The 26,539-nt window shown below is 38.1% G+C and overlaps 1 protein-coding gene across 7 annotated transcripts; it reads left to right on the top strand.

The window, feature by feature from the left end:
* Positions 1 to 82: 82 nt before the first annotated feature.
* Positions 83 to 25,153, top strand: LOC113533584 (NACHT, LRR and PYD domains-containing protein 14). Of its 7 annotated transcripts, none has more exons than XR_008300636.1 (30): positions 83 to 2,550; positions 3,978 to 4,039; positions 4,281 to 4,427; positions 4,587 to 4,616; positions 4,799 to 6,494; positions 7,116 to 7,199; positions 8,044 to 8,211; positions 8,903 to 8,974; positions 9,212 to 9,358; positions 9,674 to 9,841; positions 10,238 to 10,312; positions 10,642 to 10,692; positions 10,956 to 11,096; positions 11,499 to 11,660; positions 11,745 to 11,801; positions 12,065 to 12,136; positions 12,487 to 12,630; positions 12,775 to 12,933; positions 13,148 to 13,216; positions 18,961 to 19,032; positions 19,205 to 19,270; positions 19,551 to 19,631; positions 19,743 to 19,892; positions 20,914 to 21,072; positions 21,290 to 21,373; positions 21,770 to 21,910; positions 22,124 to 22,282; positions 22,416 to 22,511; positions 22,719 to 24,351; positions 24,521 to 25,153. XR_008300636.1 is itself a non-coding variant. In XM_053227405.1 (30 exons), the coding sequence occupies exons 2-29, from the start codon at positions 4,018 to 4,020 to the stop codon at positions 22,954 to 22,956; spliced, it is 4,710 nt and encodes a 1,569-aa protein (XP_053083380.1). In that variant the 5' UTR covers positions 83 to 2,550; positions 3,978 to 4,017; the 3' UTR covers positions 22,957 to 22,959; positions 24,200 to 25,153. The 7 variants fall into 7 exon arrangements, 4 of the variants coding, with proteins under 4 accessions (XP_053083380.1, XP_053083381.1, XP_053083379.1 ...); XR_008300635.1 differs by having other exon boundaries at positions 24,518 to 25,153; XM_053227405.1 differs by having other exon boundaries at positions 22,719 to 22,959; positions 24,200 to 25,153.
* Positions 25,154 to 26,539: the final 1,386 nt, after the last annotated feature.

Below are 26,539 nucleotides of genomic sequence, written 5' to 3'. Positions count from 1 at the left end.
AGACAGTGCGGAGGTTTGCTAACATCAGCTCACTTTATGTCCCCCCTCATTAAAACTTGCAGTGTTCTGCTGATTGTGCAATGTTATTATGATTGCATTCCTATGTAAGAAACATTGTATGGATTCTTGGTAACATGTAATAACATTCTTTAAACATTTGTAAGTCCCCTTATTCACCACTGGGATGTTACAGTTTAAAAGCTCAGGCAAATAGAGTAACAATGTTCCTCTAATCATATATTTGGTTATGAGATACTCTCCTGTTTAGCAAGGTAATTGAGTAGACCTGCATGAATACGGGGTAGTGTGATTACTGATTGGATTAATCCCAAATCTGATTAGATTCACAACTTTGGAAATCTGCTTGGATATTACAACTGCAGTAGCTGTTGAATAAAGTTCTACTTCTTTATGTTGGATGGCTAGGGCAGTTTCCTTTGGCAGCAATGGCCAATCTGGAAGCACTAAGCAGATTGAGATCAGTGCTTTCAGTAAAAACCTCAGAGGCCTCACTAGTGTTACAGACTGGTGTGCTTAAATCTGGGCTGTCTACAGTCCAAATATGAGTTGGAAATGCTGGTTCAAAAGGTGTGTGATGCTCCAGCGAATGTGGGTTGCATCGCCAGCACAGTGGCACTGACCCTTAATGAAATAATTCCCATAACAGCAAGTGTAATGGGTGCAGAAATCTTACAGGCATCAAGCAATGGGAACCCGAGCAATGGACATCTGCTTGAACAAACCCAGTAATCTACCACACTTGACTATAGGCAGTGATCACTGAGTTTGTTGAAGATTATACGGCAAGTTTGGCTGAACCAAACGCCATTGCTGGAGCCTGGTAAATATTCTGCTCCACCTGCCACTAGTACCTGTACAGGTCCTTGCTACAGACCCAGTAGGCATGAACTAGATAATTGAGGCAGTGGGCTAACTTTACGAATGTCTGTAAACTATTCCTGCAGAGTTGGGTTTCAGAAACTGCAACAGTGGATAAATGGAACCAAACTTAAGCAGGACATAGCACAGGCCACTAAAACCGTTTCGTGCCAGTCACTACTACAAAAACAGGAACTAGTGATGGCGCATAAGCCAGAACACAGGCCAGGTTTTTCAAATAAGGGAGGTGAATCCACCCCATTCTAAAGGTCTTTTTAAAACAAATGCCATTTCGCCATCCAAATTTCCCCACATTCAGACTTCCTGGTTGGAGTGGTAGTGCTGGCTACTCCAGTAGTGGAAATGGCAGTGTGGCATCTTCACTGGGATGCCAGTCTATTGCAAGGCACCATACACATTTATTGGCAATTAGTGTAGCATGTTTTTGGTGGAAGAATCCAGGCAAAACTCACATGGACACAGGGAGTTCCACTGTAACTTGAGGTAAGGATCAAACCAGAGACCCCAGAGCTCTGAGATATCAATGCCCACTGTGCCACCATGCCAGTGGGCTTTAGCACACTAATGCTTTAGCACAATTAAAATATTTTTATATAATGCTGGATAAACCTGACTCTTTAAAAAAAAAAAAAAAAAAAAATTGCTAAACTTGAAATTCAGGTTTTTCATTTCAGCTAAAATCTGAATATTAAAGGATATTCTTTCTGTGATCTTTCTTACCACTTAAAAAAGAAGAATTTTTAGAAGAATTTTTAATAAGAGGCCTGAAAAGTAGCTGAAACTCACCTGGCATTTGCCTTTTTTTTTATTTATTTATTTTTTTATATGCTCTAATAAAAAAAAAAAAAAATAAAAAAAAAATAAAAAAACACCTTATCTCTTTGCACCTTATCTACAAAGATTAAGTTCAGGGTTCAAGTTTACATAATTATGCACTACTTTATATGTAACCTGTGTCCAAGAGGTGTTGAGATAACTTCATTCAATAGCATATGTCATATTGCATGTTTAATTTAATTTATTGCCTCACTTCACTTCTGTTACTTGGAAGCGTTACTATATGGTACACAGTTTTCATTTTCATTTTTCATTTGCTGTTGACGACCTGGATATCATGGGATCTTTTACTTTAAAGGTGCGTTTATCAGGCATTGCTGAATTTTTTTTTTTTTTTTTTTTTTTTAATTAAAAATATCAATAAATATCCAACGTCAGCTTGTGTTATTAAACTCCCATTACATATCATTATGGTATATTCAGAATCCTTCCTTTTGAAATCAACTTTTATGACTATTAATTTTTAATTTTCAACTTAAATTGAATTAAGCTAAAGGCAAGATGTACCACGTTGACAGAATGCAGAATGCACACAATATATAAAATATTAGTCACACATTCTTATACTGTATATTAAAGGTTAATCCAGAGCACTGAGAAAGGTCCATGAAGGTGGAACAATTTGATTATGATAAGCATGTTTGTTCTGCGCTGATGTTCCATTTAGTGTTGCAGATAACAGACTGGGGTGTGGTAGTCTAGTGAATTTATTTCACTTTAATAGCTCAGGTACATGCTGGTAACTTGAAATGGAAAACATTCTGTCATTTCATTCAAAGGGAAGGATGTTTCATATCTGGTTCGCATCAGAAGGTAAAAAGTGTTGTGCCTTATACATTATTAATTTAGAGTTTTATTTAGATAGACTGCAATCTTCAGCAGATTTCTTTCAGACTTTGTACTTTTAATGATGTAGCTCAGATTCTTCAACAAAGTGACACAGAAAGAGTTCATTCAAAGATTAGTAACCATGCAGTGGCAAAGGATAAATGACAAAAGGCTTGCATCTGAAAAGTACTTAACATAAACATATCCACTGAATTTAAATCATCACTCTGGTTGATAGAGAATGTTTTTGATATCCAAAGAGAATTATTTCTTTTCTCGTTAAAACATGTCTTGTTTTAACTTTAATTATATTGTTTCTGATGGTCATACTGTATTCTGATAATTTATTAATTATTATTAATTTTTTAATGCATTTTGAAAAAGCACTCTTCTGGTAGAATGAATTCAGGTATACTGGGACGTTAGGTAAAGTGGTGCAATTAAACTTGCAAGGATTTATTTTCTGGCCTTATACAGTAAATGAAAGTCAAAACTTATGTTACTAAACCCTTCCAGTGGAAGTGCCTGATAGAAGAACTTAGTGTACTGTATTCATATTATATTAGAATATGTTGATGGTGAATTTGGATATTTTTTTTTTGAAAAATCCTGTTATTTAAATGTAATTGTCATTAATAAGTATGCTATAAATTAATAATGTTTCACACACTTTGGAAGAAAGTAAAGCCCTAAGCCAATGACTTTCAATCAGTCTTGAAAAAAGACTAAGCCACACTTATTTAGCATATGATATAAACATTTTTCCTGCATATGTAGATAGTTACCTTGAGGATTTCAGAAATCGTGTTGCAGTATTTGATTTATTAATAAATTCAAGAAGTGTTCCAGTATATCTGAATTCATTCTACTTTTCTATCTATCTATTCATTTATTTAGATTTAATTACATGCATACAGGAAAAAAAAAAGAAGTAGCATTTGGATATGTTACTGCTAATTTTTCTCATCTCCAGGGCCCCCATTTTGATCATAAGCTTGGGTTCCTCTTTGTATGGAGAATCCTATACTTGTTCTCTCAGTGTCTCTGAGGGTTTCACTTCCCAAAACATGCCATGCTAAATTGCCCCTAGGTGTGAATAAGTGTGTGAATGTGTGAATTGGCATCCCATCCAGGGTGTGTTGCCAACTTGTGCCTGGTTTTTCCAGGAAAAGTTCTAGATTCATAATGATCTTGACCAGGGTGAAGCACTGGCTGTCACATTTTATTAATTCAAGTAATACTGAAGCCATATAATACCAAATAAAAAAAGATTTAATTCATTTAACAATCCCAGCATCCCAGCCACATGGTCTCATGATTGCAAATTCATATTGCGTATTGAATTTGCATCAGATCAAACTTCGTTCTTGTGAAATTGTTTTTTTTTGATAAGTTATTCTTCTGTTTAACAGGGTAATTCAGTAAACCTGCACGTACATTACTGAGAAAAAAATGCAGATGGAGCAGCATGATAGTAAGTCTAACATATGTGAATTAGATACCAACTAGGTTTTATTCCATGTAATATTAACTGAATACAATTGCTGTTACATAGTTGTTGATTGATAATCAAAATTTGGCTATTTTAATTGGAAAAGACAAGCTAAATCTGAGTTCTTTAGTTTCAAAAAATGACTGAATTTAACATAGAAAACCCTACCAAATGGAAAAAAAAACAAAAGCTGAATTGTCTTCTCTATATATTTTTCTTGCAGGGGAGACGCGTACTATAGAAGAAAGAAATACACAATCAACTGACTTATTAAAAGTTAATATTGTGGCTCAGGGTGGCAATGTTTTTGCTCCAATTTTTCATAATGTACAGGGAGCAGGGTGCATTACTCTCACACAAAGTATTGCTGGTAAGGTTTACCATTTTACAATTCGATATAAATTACAGTTTTAAACTAAATTGGAAATTGATGATTATATAGTGACATTTTAACTGAGACATATCTATAGACAAAACTACATATATTGTGGGAAATTGTGAATCATTGCTTTAATAAACCTTTGTGTAGGTACAAACTTATCTGAAGGCGCGACCAGAGGTATGCTAATTTGGCATTTTTATGATAGTATAGATATTGCATTTTACCTCTTAATTAACCACATCTCAGATGTTATATGTAGCCTAACATTTGTTCATCATTCATATTGAACATTTGTTCAGCAGTTCATATTCAGTTCATGGAATCTGACTTAGTCATTTGTCATTGTTATTTGCTCCCAGACGTAACCTCAGTGATGGCAGAATATAAGGAGTCAATACTGTCCATGTATGAATACACTCGGGAATATACCTCCCGTCCTGGTGAGCATGTGCTCCTAGCAGATCGTTATGTTGATCCACTGATCATTCAGAGACACCGAGTGAAGAAAGAGAGAGAAAAAGAAATGCGCTCCAAAGGAAATGACTTTTTCAACCTCAGGACATATGATGTCAACCAAAGCATTGGTACTGATAACTTGTTTAGTCAAGAGGATGGTCCAAACAATGAGTGTCCAAAAGCTGTCATTCTCCAAGGAAACTCTGGAAATGGAAAGTCTTTCATGGCACAAAAAATCATTCTGGACTGGGCCAAGGGAGATCTCTTTGCAGGGATCTTTGATGTAGTCTTTCACCTTAGATGCTCAGAGCTTAATGGTATTTCTGGGGACATAAGTCTGGTGGAACTTCTAAACTGCAGTGAAGAAATGACTCAGATCTTAAACGATAAGGAAAAGAGAGTTCTTTTCCTGGTTGATGGGTTTGATGAACTCAGACGTTCTCTGCCTGAAAAGGCATTACCTGTCAGAGTTGATATCCAGGCTAAACCTGGTGCTATCCTGAGCTCCCTTCTGAGGGGAATCATGTTAAAAGATTCCTTCTTGCTGGTCACTACAAGGTCAACATCTACAGAAAAATTAGGAAAACTGCTCAAGTGTCCACAACGCTTCACTGAGATTATGGGCTTTTCTGAGAAGGGAGTGCAAGAATATTTTCAAAAGTTCTTTGAGGACAAGGATCTTTCAAAGCAGGTGCATGAGCAAGTAAAGATACATGAGGCCCTCTACACAGCTTGCTTCAGCCCTGTAATGTGTTGGCTTATCTGCAACGTTTTTAAGCAAAAGCACAACATAGGTACAAGAATGACAAGTGGATTGAAAAGTACCACCTCCATTTTCATTGATTTTGTGTTCACCCTACTGGAACATCATTGTCAAGATTTAAATCAATCTCAACAATTTATCCTGCTGAAGAACCTTGGCCAGCTAGCTGAAGAAGGAATGCTTAAAGGCAAAATCCTATTTGAAAGGCACTTTGTTCCAGAGGTGATCTTAAATATGGTTGGCCTTCCTTTCCTCTGCACCTTTCACCACAGAGAGGGAACTCGCATGAAGGAAATGTTTAGTTTTATGCATCTCAGCTTTCAAGAGTTCTTTGCTGCACTCTTCTACATCTTAATTGACAAGGCAGAGGCTGAGACAAAAATCAAGCAGCTGCTATCATCTGTTTCAGATCTGTTTCAAATCTCCCAAAATTCCCATCTGTTACCAGTCATCCAATTTCTTTTTGGACTCTCCAACAAGAAAGTGACCAACTTAATTAATGAGAAACACGTAGTGTCTCGTGAAATTGGTTCACTGCTGGAAAAATGGATGCACACATTTGTAAAAAATGATATGATGGCAAATTTCAGCAGTTTCACTCTTCACTGCTTGTATGAGGTCAATGACAGGAATGTTGTGATGAATGTTATGAAAATTTGGGAAACAGGGAGGGCTGGGGTTAAAATTTTGCTGAGTTCTTCACAGATGACAGACTACCGTGCAGCAGCATACTGTCTGCAGTTCTGTAGACGCATCAGAAGCCTGTATCTGCGTGCAAGTACAATGCAGACTCTAAAAATGATGGAAACAGCGCTGAGCAAATGTTATGAACTACAGTTAGTATTAACATCACCAACACAGTCTATATGTCAGGAATGAAACATGATGAGGCATGCTGTAGGAAAATAATCAACAAAAAAAAAAATTATTATTTTGCAATAACAGCATGTCCTCAAATGATTATCCCTGTTATACCACAGCAAATTGACAATGATTACAGTTTTTAATTTATTAAAGAACAACACATTACAATTTTACCCTTTTATGGTTACATTTAATGTGTTGGAACATCCTTGAGAAAAGATAGTTCCTGTTATCATGTAATTTATAGCAGCTGGAAGCAGATGTTCCCTCACCAGACTCTCTTTTTTCCTCTTGAAATTAATAATAAAAAAAAAACAACCAAACAAAAAACCTCAAACAAACAGTGCAGTCAGAAAGCGTAATTAATCAGCACCTTCTGACCAATCAGATCCGAGAATTCCACAGCACTGTGGTATAAATCGAAATATTATCCTGCAGCTACAATGATTTAGCTTTAAATTGACAATGTTATAAAAATGTATACAATGACTTGGCTTTATTATTGGTTTGATTATATATTTTTTCTTTTAGGTCTGAAGTATCTGTGATCTTTTTTTTTTTTTTTTTTTTTTTTTTTTTTTTTTTTTTTACAGTTTAACGGTGAATTTTGTGTCAGATGATGATGTAGGCTATCTGATCTCAGCTATGGGAAAAGGAAAAGAACTTCAATATCTGAGGTGATCATAATACAGTTTGCGGTAACACTTTCTAATACTGATTCCTACTTAATAGGAACTACTACTAAGCGGGGACAAATGAGTGCTATTATTACACTCCTTTTAACTACCAATAAAAACTGCTTAATTACTCAGTAAGTAATAGTAAATGAATAATTGGGCTAATTCAGTATTAATTATTTAATTATTACTTAGTCTTACATATCTTCTACTACTAGCAAACCATTCAGGTTATTATGTAAAACATCATCAGCAGTGACTGAGAAGGTACATGTGATATACTGTCATGTGTATAATGAATGTGAACACTGGATAATTTAGTTTATCATCTATTTTTCCTTTTTCCAACAAAATACCTTTCGATGAGAAACTAAAAGAAGATAGACTAAGCACACCCTGTCCAATCCAAGTACAAACTACATGTAAAGGACAGATGAATTTCATGTTTTTGGCTTACAAAAAGGGTTTTCTGTTTACCATGAAACTCTTTCTTATCAATGAGACCTTGTAATATAATGCATTGATCAGTTCTAATAGTTTCAATATTGAGCTATTAATAGATACTAGATTTTAACGCTCCCATCTAATATTATGACCAGCCTTTACTGGTCTATATGATTTATTATTACCTCAGAGGAGTCTGAGGATTGTTATGTGTAATAGCCCTAAGAACAATAATATAACATGGTGTCACTATTAATAAATACTACTGGTAGTTAATAATATTGTTAATATAATACCTGTTTAGGAAACAGTACTGTAAAGTTTATTTTACCCACAAGTCAGTAAGAGAATATAGACTAAAAAAGCATGCATTGTCTGCCCTGGTTTCACTTAAACACAGGATAGAAGATGGCAATCTGTCTGACCACAGTGTACAGATGATCATGAGCACTTTGCCCAAGCAAAGATCAGTTGGTGATGTTCATCTCACTGTGAAGGCCATTAATCACAGCAACACTGAAATCCTCATGAACTTTCACAAATCCCAGAAGGCTTCAGGAAAACTCAGGTAAACTTGCAGAGCTTGAGTAAGCCGTACTTCATACAAAAGCAACTAAAGAAAAGTAAGAATCAAGATTATAGTGCATGAGTCAAGAATTTGCCTACCTATTTAGATTCCAATGAAAATGATCATAGATACTGCAGAATGCTATTTTTAGACTATTTAATTTAGTCAAAGATGATGATTGATTGCATTCAGTGATCAAATTACTGGTTGGTCTTCTTGGGGCTGGGGGTGGGAAGTCACTCCATGGGATCAAGAGTCATGTGCCTGAGAGAAAACCACGTTGTGCTTATGCTGAGAGGTTTAGGAGTGTGTTGCGTAATAGCAATGTGTGTATGTATGGTGATCATGGGGTCAGTTTGGCATAGAATTTGGATGCAAGTAACCTATTGAGTTTATATATGGAATTTTAATAAGTTATAATAACGTGTGTGTAGTTAATTTGAAGTATTGTCAAGCTAATCAAAATGCCACTGTTTATTTTTTTCATTCATAATTATCTATAATGAACGAACATCTATTCATCAATGAATTTTTGCTGATTTAAAAAAAAAAAACTTCTGGTGTGTCATATATAGCTGCAACTTAAACGTTTCAAGTCAACTGTGATGAATATTTCCACTGCATAGTCAGATAATGACCATATGCAGTTTTGTATATATAATATAACAAATTCCTGTCCATATTTACACAGCTTGAAGGCGGCTACTTTAACGAACAAAGAGGAGAGCCTTTGCTCAAATTTTGTAATAGAAAATTACAACTTGTGAGTCTGTTTTTCTATGCTGTATTCATATTGCTTGCAGCAATTTCAATTTCATCTTGGTGTTATACTTTTTAGTATATGACTTAACTGTAATATTACCCTAGATTTTTGGAATGATAAAATAGTATGTTCAAATGAAAATATATATTTTTAAAAATATTTAATTAATTAAAATTATCATTTAACATTCCTATGTTATTTTTGTCAGTGAATTGCAATTTTTTTTTTTCATTCCAGGTACCGAATAACTATTGAGCACAAAGATGTGGATTCCGCTGTGAAATGTGGCCTGGCTCTTGTGTGCCTCTCAGTGGCCTTTGACTCAGTGATAGCCAACAGTGACCTGAAACATCTCCTTTGGATATCATATAATCTTAAAGAAATGTAAGTGTATGCTGTCTTCTTCTTCCAACTGTGAAATGTATGTAAATTAAAAATTTAATTGCTGTCAAAAACATGTTAATCCAGACAGTAAGATGAGGGATTCACATTGACTATTGTCATTGTTTCCTTTTCATTTCATTTACAAACAGACTTGGTTCCATGATGTAACTATACATCACACAGATGCCATAGAATTAGAGTACACCAACTACAGTGCTTGTAGTAAAGAACTCAAGTCACCATTTTTAACTCCTGCCAAAGTAAAATAATAGTAAAAAAGAATAACATTCATTCTTGTTGATTCATGTTTTCAAGTGAAAGTCCTCAGTTTGAGGAGCATGTAGATGCACTTCTGTCTTTCCTCCGTTCCACACCTGGTTCAACTACAGTGATGCTGAATGCTAAAAATTTGAGTCTGAAAGGCGCTGCAAAGATCCTCGCTTTCTCCCAAAACAGACCTAGTGTTGGACGTGATTCCATTTGGTAAATAGACAACACAAAACTACACAAACTCCAAAACATGGATGATACAATAATATAAAATATAGGTTACTTGGATTTCTACACCTACTTCCAGTACCATTTTTCAGACACACTAGTAATACAAATATAGGCCATATTTAAGCATCTTAAAGTAAATGCAGTATTACTAGACTACTTTGCATTTCAAATAAAATAAACTTTTTTATGGAGAAAGATCTGCCCATATACAAATGAGAAAATAAACGATGGGCACACTGAAAACTACATGTAAAACTAACCAGGAAACAAAAAACATAATAATAATAATAATAATAATAATAATAATAATAATAATAATAATACAGTTTTATTGTCTTTGCTTGAAGTGTTTCAGTTTGGTTTTGCTTTATCTGCTAGGTTTGTTGTGGATAGCCTCAAAAATATCAACGAGGAGGACATCTGCTCTCTGTCACTGTCCACAGATGATCTTGTGTAAGAAACATTTTTCTTTTCTTAATACATTTTTGCTAAAAACCTTCACAGAATTTAGGAGCAGGGAGATTTACTAGCTTATAACAACCACATTCCCATAATGCCCACAATACCAAAACAAAATCTTAGCATGTTAATCTTAAATATAGGACACAGGTTTATATAATATTTATAATATTTGCTATTCTGAGAGTATTATACAATAATAGTAAGATTATTAAGATTATAAAGCTTATTTCTAGACATATTTAATATTGTTCTTCTTTGTAGAAATAAGCTATGCAATGTGCTTTTGCAATATTCATTGGAATTATAAATTGCTTTTTCAGTTATGTGGATGGTGTGATGCAACATCTGAAATTAAAAGTGCACAGCCCAAGGTATGAAAAGGGGTACTGGGGGCAGGGGGTAGAGGAAGGTATAATTATTATACACCATTAATTAACGTATCATTTGGGCCTGACTGTAAATAGCATGAATAATTTGAATAAATTACACAGGGCATGATAGAGTGTTGCTAGAGAGGAATATGTGGGAAAATTAGGATAGGGCTGGAATATGTCTACAAATATTTTTTCTCTAATAATGTCATTCACTTCTGTTAAAGGTTTGTATGGAATAATTTTGAATGGATTTGTTTCAGTCTTCAGGATGCACATGAGATCCATGAATCCAAACCAATACTCCTGCAACTCTCACTGACATTTCCCCCTGTGGAGGGTGCCACTGTTAGCTGGGAAGTTTTATTCAAAATGAATAGCCAACTGATGAAATCAAATCAAAGGCATGGATGTGATGAATAATCTTTATCATATATTTTCATTTTTTTTAAATGAATAACTTGGAAAATCACAGTTAGGACTTTGTAAAGGTCATTTTATTTGGAACTTTTTTATTATTTTATGATTTGACATTTTACATTTTTTCCTCTAAGCATATACTTGCTTATAAGTAGTTTATTACTGAAACTTAAATTAAAATGTTATCCATAAAGCACTTTAAGGTTGAATATAATATGTAATGTTGGTTAGGGTTTATATAGCTGTTTATAAATAAGATTTTATACACAGTTGTTTACCAATTCCTGATTGTGGCTTTTCAGTAATGAAATTTCAATCTTTTAAACTCATCTCTTCCTTACTTGAGAATTTAATTATTATTATTATATATATTTTTTATTTTGCAGCACATGTTTCTCCTTTGACAAGCAAATGAAGACTCTCTTTTCAGTCCTCCAATCTGTACCATCTCTAATGGAGGTTAAGTTACACTTGAGAAGCTTACCTGAGAATTGGGCAGCTGAAGTGATTTATTTCCTCCAGGCTTGTTCTAGTCTACCATTTTTTGAGTATGATCATACTTTGTAATGTCTGATATGAAATATGTATCTGTACTCCTGTTATGAGTTTGTTTGTCTTACTCTATATGGCAGATTGAGAGTGGGCAGTGGAGGTGAAACTCTAGGAATGATCAGAGGAGTAGCTTTGAGGTTAGCATTGAGTTTAAAAAAACACGTAATTCTTCTAACCTTAGAAATATTTAACATCGCATGTCATTACTGCTTCACAAAAAACAACAACAAAACCGTACTACTATTAAGAATATATACTGTAATTTGTTCATTATAAACAAGTTGTTTACTACTTGATGCATTTAAAATTAATTTTACATTGAACTAATTAGATTTTTTTTGTAGAACACTGATCTCTCTCTCTCTCTCTCTCTCTCTCTCTCTCTCTCACTCGCTCTCAGGTCTTCTGACAAAAACTCCATATTGTCTTTTGGGTGCCGTCATTTGGATTATCATGACTACCATGGCTGGATGTATGTTTTAAAGTGCACTGCAGACAAATTTTCACTATAACATAACATAAAAATTCATGATGTCTTGCATAAACAATTCCTAAAGCATTCACGAAAGCTTAGATCTGCAAAACCTTAATTTTCATGGCATTTTTTATTTTCCAGAATATACTGTATATTTTATATTATTTTCATTGATGCTTTACTTTTTAAACAGCAAATATGTTATGAGCATTTTAAACAGCAAATATGTTTGAGCATATTTATATTTACTTTAATATCATTGTTTTCATACCAGCAAATTCAGCCAAACAATGTTCTGAATGGATGGCTAAATGAAAGCTTGTCCAAAATTCTATCCTATAAAACAGATCAGCAACAGGTTATATCACAGATGATGTGCACAGAGTGCTGCCCTGTATCACCCTCACCATAACAAACCACACAGATTTCTACAATGATTCTTGGACAACATTCTTCCATCATTATAACCAGCTTAAAACAATGACTGAGCTGTGAGTGACACTGGATTTAGACCTCATCTAAATATAAATGCTAATTAAACAAACAATTAACAATAACATGTTTGTTTCATTTGGTTACCATCGATCTAATGTGCTTTACATTAATTTATACAGTTATGTTGCTGTATATTGCAGTTATCCAGAGTATGATCAGAGCATGGATGAACTGTTATCTGTCATGAACACTATTCCTGGTCTGAAAGAGGTAGAGCTGGCATTCACATTTTTGACAGTTCATGGTGCTTCCAGCATTCTACACCTTATTCAGACCTCGTCCAGTCTGTGTAAGATTGAGTGAGTGTGCAACATTTTTGTTATTATATATTTATATATCTTTTGCATTTCTGGTTTGATTAGTTTGGAATGTATCATATATATTTCCAACAACAGATAATAAACTATGCTATTTGAAGGATGCAGGTAACTGTTTTCTTATCAACTGAATTGTAGAATAATTTTTAGAGTAATTTTTTTTTGTTTTGTTTTGTATGTCTCTCATTTGAGCTAGTGTTATTCTGGCAAGGCAAAGAAGGAGAGATCTTGCTGAGGAACAGAATGTCAGGGAAGACTGGAAAAGGTAGTAGCAATGGTTGTATTTTTTACATGGTGCATTTTTCCCCCCAATATGTGATTCACATAGTATCTTTTAAAAGTTTTTATTGAGCAATTCTTGAATAACGAATATTTCTTTTAATTGGTTACTCTTAATTATAAGGTGATTTCGGTGTTTAGGTAAGGGGGAAAATTCAATGTTTTGAGTGATCGATTTTGGACCTGTTTAAAGCAAACTATAAAATTGACTTAGACTTTTACAGGTTTGTCTTTGTCAAGCACAAATAGTCGAGCCACCTTCAGCATCCGGCACAGATACCGGCTCGTCCCCTGCCGCCATCCGGCGAGCTAAAAGAGCGTTTTCTTTCTAAAAGAGCAGCAGCATTGTTCCAAATGCCGTGCCGTCGTTACAGCTTGTGCGGCTCCGCTCTGCACGCTGACAATGGCCACTCAGAGTGCATTACCTGTCTGGGCAAGCCCCACGCTGAAGCCGCTCTGGCCGAGATGGAATGTTCACACTGCGTGAACATGAGTCTCGCTTCTCTGCGCACTTGGATTGCTTTCTTTTCAGAAGGCAACTCTGCCCCTTGTGTCCTCCTGTTTTCTTCCACCCAGGGACCTGCGAGGAAAAAACAGCAGGGCAGAGGGACTCAGCAATCGGCTGCGAGCGAGCTCACGCGGCCCAGACCCCGCGTGCCTCATTTTCGCCATGCAGAGATGACTCTCCCGTCCTCTTCGAGCGCCCGGACCAGCATCTCTCGACTGAGGCGAGCAATACGGTTTCGTTTGGTGCAATTGAGGACGAACTGCTAGATGACATTATATCTCTAGCAGCGTCAGATGCGGAGGATATATCGGGCTCTCCTATCGACCCTGCCCCCCTGCCGTCTACGGATCCCAGCATCACCAAAATGGGGATGAACGCTGAGCTTTTCCACGTCCTCTGTAGAGTGGTGGAGGAGTTGGGATTAGAGTGGTCCACGCTAGAGGAGCCCACTCGTAGCCGTCTGGATGAATGGTTCCTGCCGGGCCGCCATCAGGCCCCTCGTCAGCGAGCCACGCCTTTTTTCCCAGAAATCCATGATGAGCTCATGAAATCATGGCGCGCTCCCTACTCGGCTTGCCTTCGCACGTCTGCTTCATCTGCGATCTCCTCGGTCGACGGCACTGACGAGAAGGGTTGCGAAAAGCTGCCTCCTCTGGATGAGTCCGTGGCCGCACTCCTCTGCCGGGCAGGCGGCCTCAGCTCTGCACTCCATGGCCGTGCTCCAGGTCTTTCAGGCCAAACTCCCCCAAATAATGGATGAGTCGGGACCCAATCCTGCTGCTTTCAGAGAGCTGCGCAGTGCAACAGACCTTGCCCTTCGAGCTACGAAGGCGACAGCACAGGCCATCGGGAGGTCAATGGCCAGCTTAGTGGTGCTAGAGCACCATTTATGGCTAAACCTCACTGAAATTAAGGAGGCTGACAAGGTTCCTTTCCTTGACTCTCTGGTGTCCCCTACGGGGCTGTCTGGACCTGCCATCAAGGGTTCGTCCCAGGCACTGCGGCACTTCCTGCTGAAGCGCTCAAGCTCTGCAAACGTCACCAGTCCTGCACCAATGCAGCCAGCGAGACCTGCGCCTTCGCCCGCTCAGCTTACTCAAAAGCCTGTGCCTCCACAGCTCTCCTGCTCGGCCAGACGCTACCCATTTCCGAAGCGCCAAGGACCCCGGCCCAAGCTGATGCTGGATCCTGCACCTCAGGCGTCGTCCTGATCCACTGGACTGGAAGAGAAGGGGGCAAAGTCTCGCAATCGCCGGACCACCCCCCAAATGCCCTCTGTTATGCCCCCAAGCACCCTGGTCTGTTCCGGGTGCTGGTGGCAATGTGCGTGTTATAAGAACTGTTGTGGATACCGGGACCGTTCTGAAAGTGCCCACACAAACAGCCACAGTTATAGTGGGAAAAATAAAACACAAACATTTTCAAACAGAGAGCAAACTTCCTCTTCCACTTTATAGGGAGTGTCAGGTCCCCCCATGGTGATCTACCACTCGAACCAATCCAACTTCACCACACGGGCCGAGGCCTGGCAGGCCATCGCCGGAGTGTCAGATTGGGTTTTGGGGATTATAAAATGAGGTTACTCACTCCAGTTCGCTCGAAGACCCCTGCGATTCAGCAGCGTGGTTCCCACCTTAGTGCAGAGCAAGGACGCTCACGTCCTGCGCTCGGAGGTGATGGCCCTACTGGCGAAAGGAGCCGTAGTGACAGTTCCGCCAGCACAGAGCGAGTCAGGATTCTACAGCCGTTATTTCCTCATCCCCAAAAAAGGATGGCGGCCTCTGGCCCATCCTCGATCTCAGACGCCTGAACCACAATCTCATGAAATGGCCATTCAGGATGACCACTTTGAAACAGATCCTGTCGCAAATATGCCCCGGGGACTGAAAAACACATACTTTCACATCCAGGTAGCCCCCCATCACAGACGATTCTTGAGATTCACCTTCGAGGGAGTGGCATATCAATACCCTGCCCTTCGGACTGTTCCTGGCTTCTCGCACTTTTATGAAGTGCATAGATGCGGCGCTTTCCCCTCTGAGACAGATAGGAATCCGCATCCTGATTTACCTTGATGACTGGCTCATCTTAGCCCAGTCAGAGGCCAAGCTATTGTCCCACAGATCCCTCCTCCTCAGCCACTTGGAGTGCCTAGGACTCAGGGTCAATTTTGCCAAGAGCTCACTGTCTCCCAGCCAACGAACTTCGTTCCTGGGAGCAGTTTTCTACTCGGCCTGCATGAGGGCAGCAGTCACGCCAGGGCGTGTGCTGGCCATACAGCAGCTCGCGGCTTCCTTCAAAATTGGAGCCTTCCACCCCGTCAAAGCATTTCAAAGGATGCTAGGCCTCATGGCCTCCTCATCGCCGGTGCTACAGTTGGGCCTGCTTCGCAAGAGACCCCTTCAGTACTGGCTGAAACTGCAAGTGCTGCCCCAGCCGTGGCGTCACGTTCACCTTCATGTCAGGGTGAGCCAGGCCTGCGTGGCAGCTCTAGCCCCCTGGAAGGAGTTCAAACAGGGCGTGACCATGGGCATTGTGTACAGAAGGAAGGTTGTCTCGACAGATACTTCCAACACAGGGTGGGGAGCTCTGTGCGAGGGCAAACCGGCCTTCGGCTCCTGGTCAGACACAGAAGGTCGGCTACACATCAACTGCCTCGAGATGACGGCAGTATGTCGAGCCCTTCAGACCTTCTTACCAGACCTGAAGGGACACCATGTGCTAGTCCGCTCGGACAGCATGACAGTGGTGTCTTATATAAATCGTCAAGACGGGCTCACCTCGAAACGCTTTTTCGAGATGGTAAAACGCCTTTTGGAATGGGCGCATCTCAACCTCCGGTTGTTGAGGGCAGCACATGTGCCTGGCGTGTTGAACCAAGGAGCAGGCATGCTATCTCGGAGCAACGTCCCCTCAGAGGAGTGGACGCTCCACCCACAGATGGTTCAGAAAATCTGGGAGATCTTTGGCAGGGCAGAGGTCGACCTCTCCGCCTCAAAAGATAACTCTCACTGCCCAATTTATTTTTCAAAGAGCGAGGATGCTTTGGCCCACCATTGGCCCAACCTCCTCCTGTATGCTTTTCCCCCGATCGCTCTGATCCCTCAGGTAATCAGACGAATCAGGGATCACAAGAGTCCTCCTAGTGGCCCCATTCTAGAGGAACCAGCTTTGGTTCTCGGAGCTGTCTCAGCTGCTGACAGCAGCCCCGTGGCCCATTCCCCTGAGGCAGGACCTCCTCTCTCAGACGAACAGGATGATCTGGCACCCTCAACCTGAGTTGTGGGCTCTGCACCTCTGGGCTCTCGACGGGAATCAGTAGATCTTCCTGAGAGTGTCCTAAATACTATATCACAGGCTAGAGCCGCGTCTACGAGATGCCTCTATGCCCTTAAATGGTCAGTCTTCTCCGCCTGGTGCACAACTCGTGGCGAAGACTCTACTTCCTGTGACATATCAGTGATACTGTCCTTCCTGCAAGAGCTGTTGGATAAGGGCCACTCCCCTTACACGTACAAAGTCTATGTGGCAGCTATAGCAGCCTCCCATGCTCGTATAGCTGGACAGTCTGTGGGCCGGAACAACCTGGTTGTTCATTTCCTGAGGGGAGCCAGGAGGCTCAATCCGCCTCGGCCCCCTATCGTCCCTGCGTGGGACCTGCGCACGGTTCTGACAGCCCTCAAGGGTTCCCCCTTCAAGCCACTACAGTCTGTGGACCTAAAAACCCTATTGTTAAAAACTGCCCTGCTACTGGCTTTAGCATCGGTCAAACAAGTAGGTCACTTACAGGCCCTCTCGGTGAGCCCTGCCTGCCTTGAATTGGGCCTAACGACTCCAAGGTCGTCCTAAAGCCAAGGCATGGATATGTTCCTAAGGTGCTCTACACCCCGTTCAGAGCACAGGTTATCACTTTCTCAGTGCTTCCTCCATCGGCAGAAGACCAGGAGTTAAACCTTCTCTGCCCTGTCAGGGCACTGAGGATTTACATCGAGCATTCCGCCCCATTCAGGCAGTCGGAGAAACTCTTTGTATGCTTTGGCAGCCGCACCAAAGGGTCTCCGGTCACAAAGCAGAGAATTTCTTGGTGGTTAGTTGATGCTATTGCGCTAGCATACTCCTCCCTGGGCCTGCAAAGCCCCATAGGAGTTAGAGCCCATTCTACTCAGAGCGTGGCCTTGTCTTAGGCGTGGTTTAGTGGTGTGTCCATAGCAGACATTTGTGCGGTGGCCGGCTGGGCCTTGCCGTCCACATTCACCAGGTTCTATAGCTTGGACGTTCTGGCCTTACAGGCTCGGATCCTATCTGCTTAAGGGGGCATGCGCCTGCTTAGTACAGGCATTTTCCTTGTATGTTCTTGGCCCCTTCAGGAGTGCTGAGGTGCACAGAATTATTCTGGAACGATTATCCCAGGTTGGGCTGACCTCGGTGAGTTCGGCCCTCTTGCCTCCTGTGGGGTTTACCCTGATCATACTTGCTCCCTCTGAGCCTTAATTGCTCAAGGGCAGTTCATGCCAGTCATTCCACTTTCACGGCACGGTGTGATTGTATTGGTTCCCCAAAGCGTCTAGCGACGCAGTATGAGTGTAGTATCGAAAGGGAACATACTTGGTTACTTACGTAACCTCGGTTCCCTGAGATACAGGAACGAGTACTGCGTTGCAGGCCGTGCCATGATGCTGCACGACTCAGTGTCGTCGCTTCAGTCGGATTGACCTGAGATTCTATGGCGCAATGCCAGCTTATATAGCCAGATGGTTCGCTTTTATCTCACTGCACAAACCAATAGCTGTGCAGTTTCACTGTGTGATTGTAAAGCTTCAGTCATCAGAGAAAAAGGAGTTTTCTCCAAAGTGTCTAACGACGCAGTACTCATTCCCGTATCTCAGTGAACCGAGGTTACGTAAGTAACCATGTACGTTTTAAGCTATTCTGAAAGGCCAAAAGTATGTGGCGACCATTCTAATTATTGTCTTTGGTTATTTTTTACTCACAGCTAAGGTACTAAGGTGCTAAGGTACATAAAATCTGACATACAGCCATTCACTGTTCAGAGACAAACACTGAAGTTAGAATGGGCCATAGTAAAAAGTTCAGCGACGTTTAACATGAAAACAGTCATGTATTAGATAGAAATGTAATCATGTAATCATTATTAGAAAAGTGCTATCTCAATTTTTGAATGAATTGTTTGAGTGTGGCTTAGACCCAATGCTATCCTGCAGTTTCCAGGGTGACTATGAAGGGGACAGTGTCGATTCAGACATCAGTGACTCAAACAGATCAGCAAAATTCAGGTATAATAATTACAGTTGCTTTGGTATCTGAATCATGTATTATTTACTATTAATTCAACATACTGAGAATGCAGATAATTTTTTAACTCCATTTATTTTAATTGTGCATATATAGTATATACTGTACATATACAGTACATATTACATTATTATTATTTTGTAATCACTGCAGTTCTGGGAGCTATGACACAGATGTGGAGGACTATGGGGACACTGTCTACTTACCAAGACAGCTCAGGTTGGGACTCAAAAGGGGGGAAAGTATTAGTATTAGTATTAGTATTAGTATTAATATTAGTATTTTATAATGGCTACACTTTAACTTATTAACTATTTATCTAATTAACTATTCAGCATGATAAATAGTTTGCAACAGATAATGGCTTTAAAAATGTCCTCTTTATTGTGAGCCAGTATACAGTAAATGATAAAAGCTACTTGAGAGTTCAGCAAGAAATATTTTGGGAGAGAACTAATTTTTTCAGATAAATGCAACAATTTTTCTTTTTAATTCACAGTTCGGATTCAGAAATAGAAAACTATGACCTGGATCTCTGCTCAGAGCTAAGAATAAGGAAAAACACCAGGAATGAATGCAAGTGAGGATCTTTGTTTCTTGCAAATTCACATACACTGCCATATCATTTGAAAAGAAATAAAATATAGAGTTTTTTGTTTGTTTGTTTTATTCATCTTCTGATGGATTTCAGGTTGTCCTTGAGATGTAATGGCTCCAATCCTGATACAAAAGCAGTCTTTGCGTACATTTCACTCATTGTATCTGAATATTCAGGGGAGCCTGAAATCAACTGGAGAAGCTTCTTTCAGTCTTACTATGAGACTAAAGGGTTAATTGAGAGGTAAGGACATCATTTAGCTCAAGCTTATTATATGTCTTATATGTGCTGAGTACAAAGGGAAGAGTGATGCAGTCTGTGTGATGTTATATAAATAGTACTGAAACAATATATTTTGTTGTCGTTGATTATATTTACCACCAGTTTACCACTGCTGACCCATTTATATGAATATGCTAACTGACTTGCAGGACAACTACAACAGTAATTGCCGCTGTGTACACTATACAGTGTTATGCATTAAGGACCATATATAGAGTTGGTGACTTAAGTCCAATAGTTACATCAATATTTACTTGTGGAAAGTTATACATATTCAGAGTCATGTTATGCAGCTGCAGAAGTCAATTTTCTAGGCATCCTGGTCTGATTTTGCAAATTACTAGGGGGTATGGCGGCATAGTCAAGTAAAATTTAAAAATGTTGCTACTTTTAAATATGCTCAAGCATTAAAAAGTAAAAAATATTTTTTTTATTTGATGAAATTAAGTAAATTTCATGTTTTTACGTGAAAGGTAACTTTTAACTTTTCTGTAATATGTTTGTGTTCCTTATCAAAAACTGTCAGAAATTTTAACTCTTCAGCAACTATGCTATTTTGCTTAAAACCATCATTCAATCTCTGTAAGTTTGGTGATTATATGCTTGACTAATAACCAATATTTACTATTAACTAGAATTTTCCTAGCCAATGTCAGCTACTGGACTTGATTCTAGTCTAACCTGACATTATATTGGCAGATAATGCTAGCAAATTAGCAAAAGGTACCTGCATGTGCTTTTTAAAATGAGATTTCATTGCATGAGCCAATAACACTTAAGTTCAAGGTCCGAATCTGTCGTATCTGAAACATTCTTCTGTTTTAGGCAAACTCCACCCTGCATGTATAACTCTAAGTCTGAGGTCTGGATACCATGTGCACAATTTCAGTATTAAATCCTCACTACATGAGCTTAATTCAGCTCTGTATGCAATCCAAATTACTGTTGAAGTGAAACTGTGCTGATTTGTTTCGCATCATAGAAACCCGTACTTTGCTGAGAAAACAAATGCCTTGCTGTCTTTCCTGCACATCGTACCTGGACTGGAGGAGGTGGAATTTGGCATACATAGTCTAACTGAGAGCTGGGCTCCTAGGATCCTCTTTCTCTGTCATGCAAACCGCAATATTCATAGTATCCGGTAGGAGAAAACCCTGCACCTGTGCTCTATCTATGTTTTATACACAAGTTACTGAGCAAATATGCTTTTGCAGTCATATTGCAAGCTACAGTTTCAGGCTTAGAATCTACTTTGTCTGATGATATGCTTTTAGACATATCAAGAGAGATATAGTAAAAAATATAATGAAATGTTTTATCTTCTTTCCTTTGAGTATTATTATTTTTCTTTTGAACAGTCTGCTGTTGGAAAATGATAAACAAATTGAAAAGGACAGTGCCTGCTCATCTTTAACCATTAAAAGAAACTTCACAGACTCCACGTAAATCATTTAAATTATTTTTTTCTTTCTGGTCATGACCTTTGACCTGCTAATTAACTATAAAACATATTGTGAGATAATTGGACAAAAATAAATATTTGCCTTCTACATTAATGCTTGTTGTTTGATGGCTCTTCACAGTAATAGGGTGAGTATTATTATTGTGTGAGATGTTTGTGCTCATTATTTCCCTTACTACACTTGCTTGTATATGACTTGCAGTCAATAATATATTTATAAAGTTATTTTTGTGACATGTATTTTATACTGACAACTGCTGATTGGTTTATAAAGATCTTTATTAAATTGAAATCACTCACTTGAATGTAAACTGCCATATACATCACTGTTTTGATACTGAATCTATGTACACTTGTTTTATCATTTTTTTTTAAGGGTTACTGTGAAAATCCATGTGCTAAGCAACACCACTATACTATCCCTCATTTACCTCAAGTTACCATGTTCTGAGATCAGCAACCTTGATGGAGCTGGTCTTCTTTACAGACTGAGGTGCCTTGAGGGTTTAAATGACATGTAAGTATAATGTAATAGTTTGCATAAATATACAGTAATGTAGACATATTTAATCTCTTCAGATCTATGCAAACAAATACACATTTAAAGTTTGGTTTTATGTAAGACTTAGTTCATTGTTAGTGTTATAGTTAAAACTTTTGCAAAAATCTTGCAAAGTGTAAAAAAAAAGTGTAAAAATCTTTTGCATGTTCTTCTTTCCTTTTTTTACAGTAGATCTCAGGAGTACAATGTGCAAATAAATGAGCTAATCTCATTCCTCCACTCTGTTCCTCAACTTCAGAAATTGAAATTTCAGATTGAGAACCTAACTACAACCTGGGCTACAAGGGTTCTTTCCTTTAAAACCTGCCAGAGTCTTACAAAGATCTTGTGAGAACAAGTACCACGGTTCTTTGCTCTTATCAACAACTAAACCTGGGTCATCCAGTGTGTGAGACCTGACTCTTTCTTATTTAATAATTTTTTTTAGAAAAGGTTGAAACAATCTGTATTTGTGTTTCAGTGTGATAACCTCATCATATGACATGTTAATGGAGGAGGCAATCTCAGAACTTAAAAAAAATTGGACATGTCAGGACTGTGTTCTGGTTATTACAGGGTTTGTTCCTTCTTTTTTTTAATTTAATTATCCATTACATTCATAAAGATAAAATAACATTTCAATATTAATTTATATTCTAAATAAACATGCCAGAGATTTTTTTGAGTTATGTTTAAAGATATTTAAGGTTTGTAAATATATAAGTGTAATTAATGACAGTAATATAGACTAATGACCTTTCCTGTTTCCTGTTTATTAACACAGACTGAGATGCAGTAACCCCACTGATAAATGTTCAAAGCAAAACTGGCTACAAGAATGCAACAAAAATGTGAAGCTCTCATTCTGTGGAGGCCATTACTCAGAGGAGCCCATAATGTATGGGCAGTGTGAGACAGACAGTGAGAGAGACGAGAATAAATATTACAGGTTTGAGTGCTATTCTGATGTAGCAGAGGAAGATGAATATGAAGAGGAAGATGGAGATGAGTTCATAGATTGAACGGTATATGCTTTTATGAAAAATAACAAATTAGAGATCAAAATTAACATCTGGATGAATAATAGCCATTTTAATGCAAACTGCAGGCCAAATGGAAAAGTAATGTTATGTAACTTTTTTTCTCTGTATTACAATTATCAAGTCAATTAAGGTGTTTGTGGGCTTTGGAAAATGATATTTTAAAATGTTTAAAGATTGTTTAAAATAACACTGGAAACAAATAAAAAGAAAAAAAAAATCTTGCTAATAATAATACAAGTAAGCAAATAAGGACCTAAATAAATATAAAAGGCATGAAGTATGCAAATAAAAATGTTCTGGCATCTGCATTTTACATTTAAAAAATTACCTTTGCCTGTGAAATAGCATAATTTCTATTACACTTTGATTATACTGTACTATACATTGCATAACACTTTGTGTACACTCCTTAACTTTACCTTGGTGTTTTATAATATAAAATTCTCATTAAAATATATAGAACCTACTTAAATATTTGTAATTATTTTAGCAATTATATAGTAATTAAATAAAATGATTACTATCCATGTGTCTTTCAGTCTTTAAACAGACATTGTTTAAATTGTTAAAAAAAACAGTTTTACTTGTGAGTGTATCTTGTCTGAGCTGAAGTTACTGGTATGCCAAACGGTGTTCTATTAAAATGATTGTGCCACTTTCCTTAGTTACAAAAACTTAGATTAGATGTAAAATTGTCTTAACAATTTACAATCACTACATTAATGCATCAAATTGTATGTTTAACCATAAGTAATTCAAGTTAATAGAGCAAATATGATTTTTAAAATAAAAGAAGTGTGATTTTTTTTTTAAAGAGGTTCATGATAAAATTCAAATATATTAATGTCTCAAACATAAATATCATCCACACACATAAATGTTGATGGCCTTTTACAACTAAGCACTGAAATACCAGTAGGGGGGGCATTATGCATCAAAATGAGATCTATTTTCATACGTATTTAACATTTCCAGATTATGTGAACTCCATTAGTTTCAGTCTCACAGTGAACCTTTCAGTAATAGGAACTAATAATAATAATATTTATGCAAGCAGCATTTTCGGGGGCCAAGCACCCAGACTTGGTGAGCCACACATTCACAGACACGCTACAATTGTTGCCTAAGCAATCACAGGAAATCAGAGCCACAACTTTATGCAAAGATATTCAAGAGTGATTTGTAGTTTCACTCATGATGTATATGTTTTGACCATGGACAGTGGTGGAATTCTCTGACTGTAGGAGGAAAGGTCTAGATGCACAAATGGGCAGCAGGGTGGCATTGCTGCAGCACTGTTTAGACAGATGTGAGTCAACTGTTGTGAAGATTGGACAAAATTTGGAGGAAGAGTAGCAAAAATGGCAGTTAGAGGTAAGCATTTTGGCATGTTTATTTTAACTTTTTACCAGTAGGTGATGCTATCATGAAATTTGTTGCATAGCCTCAGGTCATGGTCCTGAAGATGTTTACCAAGTTTTGTGTCATTGTGCAAAGTCATTGCTGAGATACAGCCTCACTTCCTGTTTGGTTGCTTCAGCAGAAACACGACAAGCAAGTAGAACACGGTTCTCTCCATCTTTACTGCTGAGATATCTGACATTCTCTCCTATACATCAATGTAATTATATAACCCCAGGTTTACCTGGACATTCTCGTATTGTGAGATATGGGAATTTAATCTTCCAGAGCAGGAATTTCCAAAAGAAGAAGGAGAGAAGGAGAAAATATTAGAGGTGACTCTTCATGGTGTCTCTATATTTCTATTCTGATGAAGTTCAGTAACTTGGTGCAATCATAAATAGTTATGACATTTAACTTTTATAAGTGAACTAAGTCCATGATTTTGTTGAAAATGATACAGAAATTGTATGATAACTGATAATAACATAAAGTAATAATATGTCAGAAAATTAAAATATGTTTCATTTTTCTACAATCAAACTGAAAAGTTTATAAGGCTAATCTTGCAGCTGCCATTTTACAATTACTGTCATCCTGTAGCTACCAACTTACAAGTAATGCTTAATTTAAAAATATTATTCAATTAAATTAAGAAAATAAGTATGAAACAAAACTCAAAACTTAATTTTCTATTTTTTTCGTCTTTTTTAGCATCTTTCTTCTGCAGTGTCTTTCTTTCTAGGCCTTATTTAGATAATACACATAATACTCACACAAGACTTTTATAAGATATTGTTTTATATAAATACAATTTATATAAAACAAAGATTTTATATATATGGAATTGAATATATATATATATGTATGTATATATATATATATATATATATATATATATATTCAATTCAATTCCATTTTATTTGTTTAGTGCTTTTAACAATGGACATTGTCACAAAGCAGCTTTACAGAAATATATAAGCTCAGGATATAAATTGTAAATGTATGAATTTATCCCTAATGAGCAAGCCAGAGGCGCCAGTGATGAGGAAAAGCTCCCTGAGATGATATGAGGAAGAAACCTTGAGAGGAACCAAAAGGGAACCCATCCTCATCTGGGTGACACCGGTCACTGGGATTATAAATAATTCCCTTCTATAACTGCGTACTACATGGTCAAATAGTGCAATTGTGTAACCAGGAAATTCATTAAAGTTGCATGAAGTCTATTTTGTTGAATTGACTGTTGTACATGATACGTATCATATAGATTGTGCATATGTAATGGATATATGGACAAAGCAAGAGACAAAAATGTTTTGTGTTTTTTTTCATGCATGTCATTTTAAAAACACAAAGGCACTACGACACCACTGTGTCTCTGTTGGGACTTGGTGGCCTTGCCTTGGGACTTGCTAATTCAAATCCAGCTTTCCCTGTACTTGGTTTGCTGGGTGGAGAAATGTAGAAAGTGGAGTTAAAAGGGCAGTTTTTTGTACTGACTGTGTAGTTTACTTTGCTATGTGACGGTGACTTATATGAAGGGGAAAAGGTCTAGAATACAGGGTGCTTGGGTAAGATCCTGTTGCTCATGTGGATGAGTGTCACCTCTGGGTTGAGAGGTTGCTGGTTCAAACCCCAGCCAGGACTCTGGGATATGAATATAGATGGTTTGGGAATCAATGGCAGGATGTGTGTGGCAGGCGCAGAATGGTCTGACAGTGTACTGGTGGGGTGGGGGATAATATCTGTATGTCAGGGCTGGTGGAGAAAGGGGTTATGATGCTTGGCAAGTGAGTGTCGACTTAGTTTTTACAGTGGTCCCTGTGGGGTTTGAACCAGCAACCTCTCAACCCAGAGGCAACACTCATCCACATGAGCTACAGGATCTCACACAAGCCATCTCTTTTATAGATCTTTTCACCATCATATGACTAAGTAAACTGCACAGACCTGAAGTAGCGACGCCATGCACCATGTTGGCAATTTATTTATTTATTTATTTTTTTAATGTCACAAAAGCCTATAATTTTAACTCCACTTTCTACTCAACATGCCAAGTACAGGCAGGAGCTAGATTCAAACCAGCAACAGCCAAGTCCAGAGGCAAGGCTTTTACCACAAAGCCACCACAAAGCCACCACACATGCACAGTTGCTTC

This window comes from Pangasianodon hypophthalmus, chromosome 21, assembly GCF_027358585.1.
Source record: "Pangasianodon hypophthalmus isolate fPanHyp1 chromosome 21, fPanHyp1.pri, whole genome shotgun sequence".
NCBI classification, from domain to species: domain Eukaryota; kingdom Metazoa; phylum Chordata; class Actinopteri; order Siluriformes; family Pangasiidae; genus Pangasianodon; species Pangasianodon hypophthalmus.
This window is presented reverse-complemented; position numbering and strand designations above follow the sequence as displayed.

Bases quoted from the DNA above. Each gene is read 5' to 3' on its own strand.
- LOC113533584 (XM_053227405.1), top strand. From the start codon at position 4,018: ATGCAGATGGAGCAGCATGATA. The intron at 19,893-20,913 runs GTAAGGACATCA...TTCGCATCATAG, and splicing joins ACTAAAGGGTTAATTGAGAG to AAACCCGTACTTTGCTGAGA. The intron at 22,283-22,415 runs GTGAGAACAAGT...TTTGTGTTTCAG, and splicing joins CAGAGTCTTACAAAGATCTT to TGTGATAACCTCATCATATG.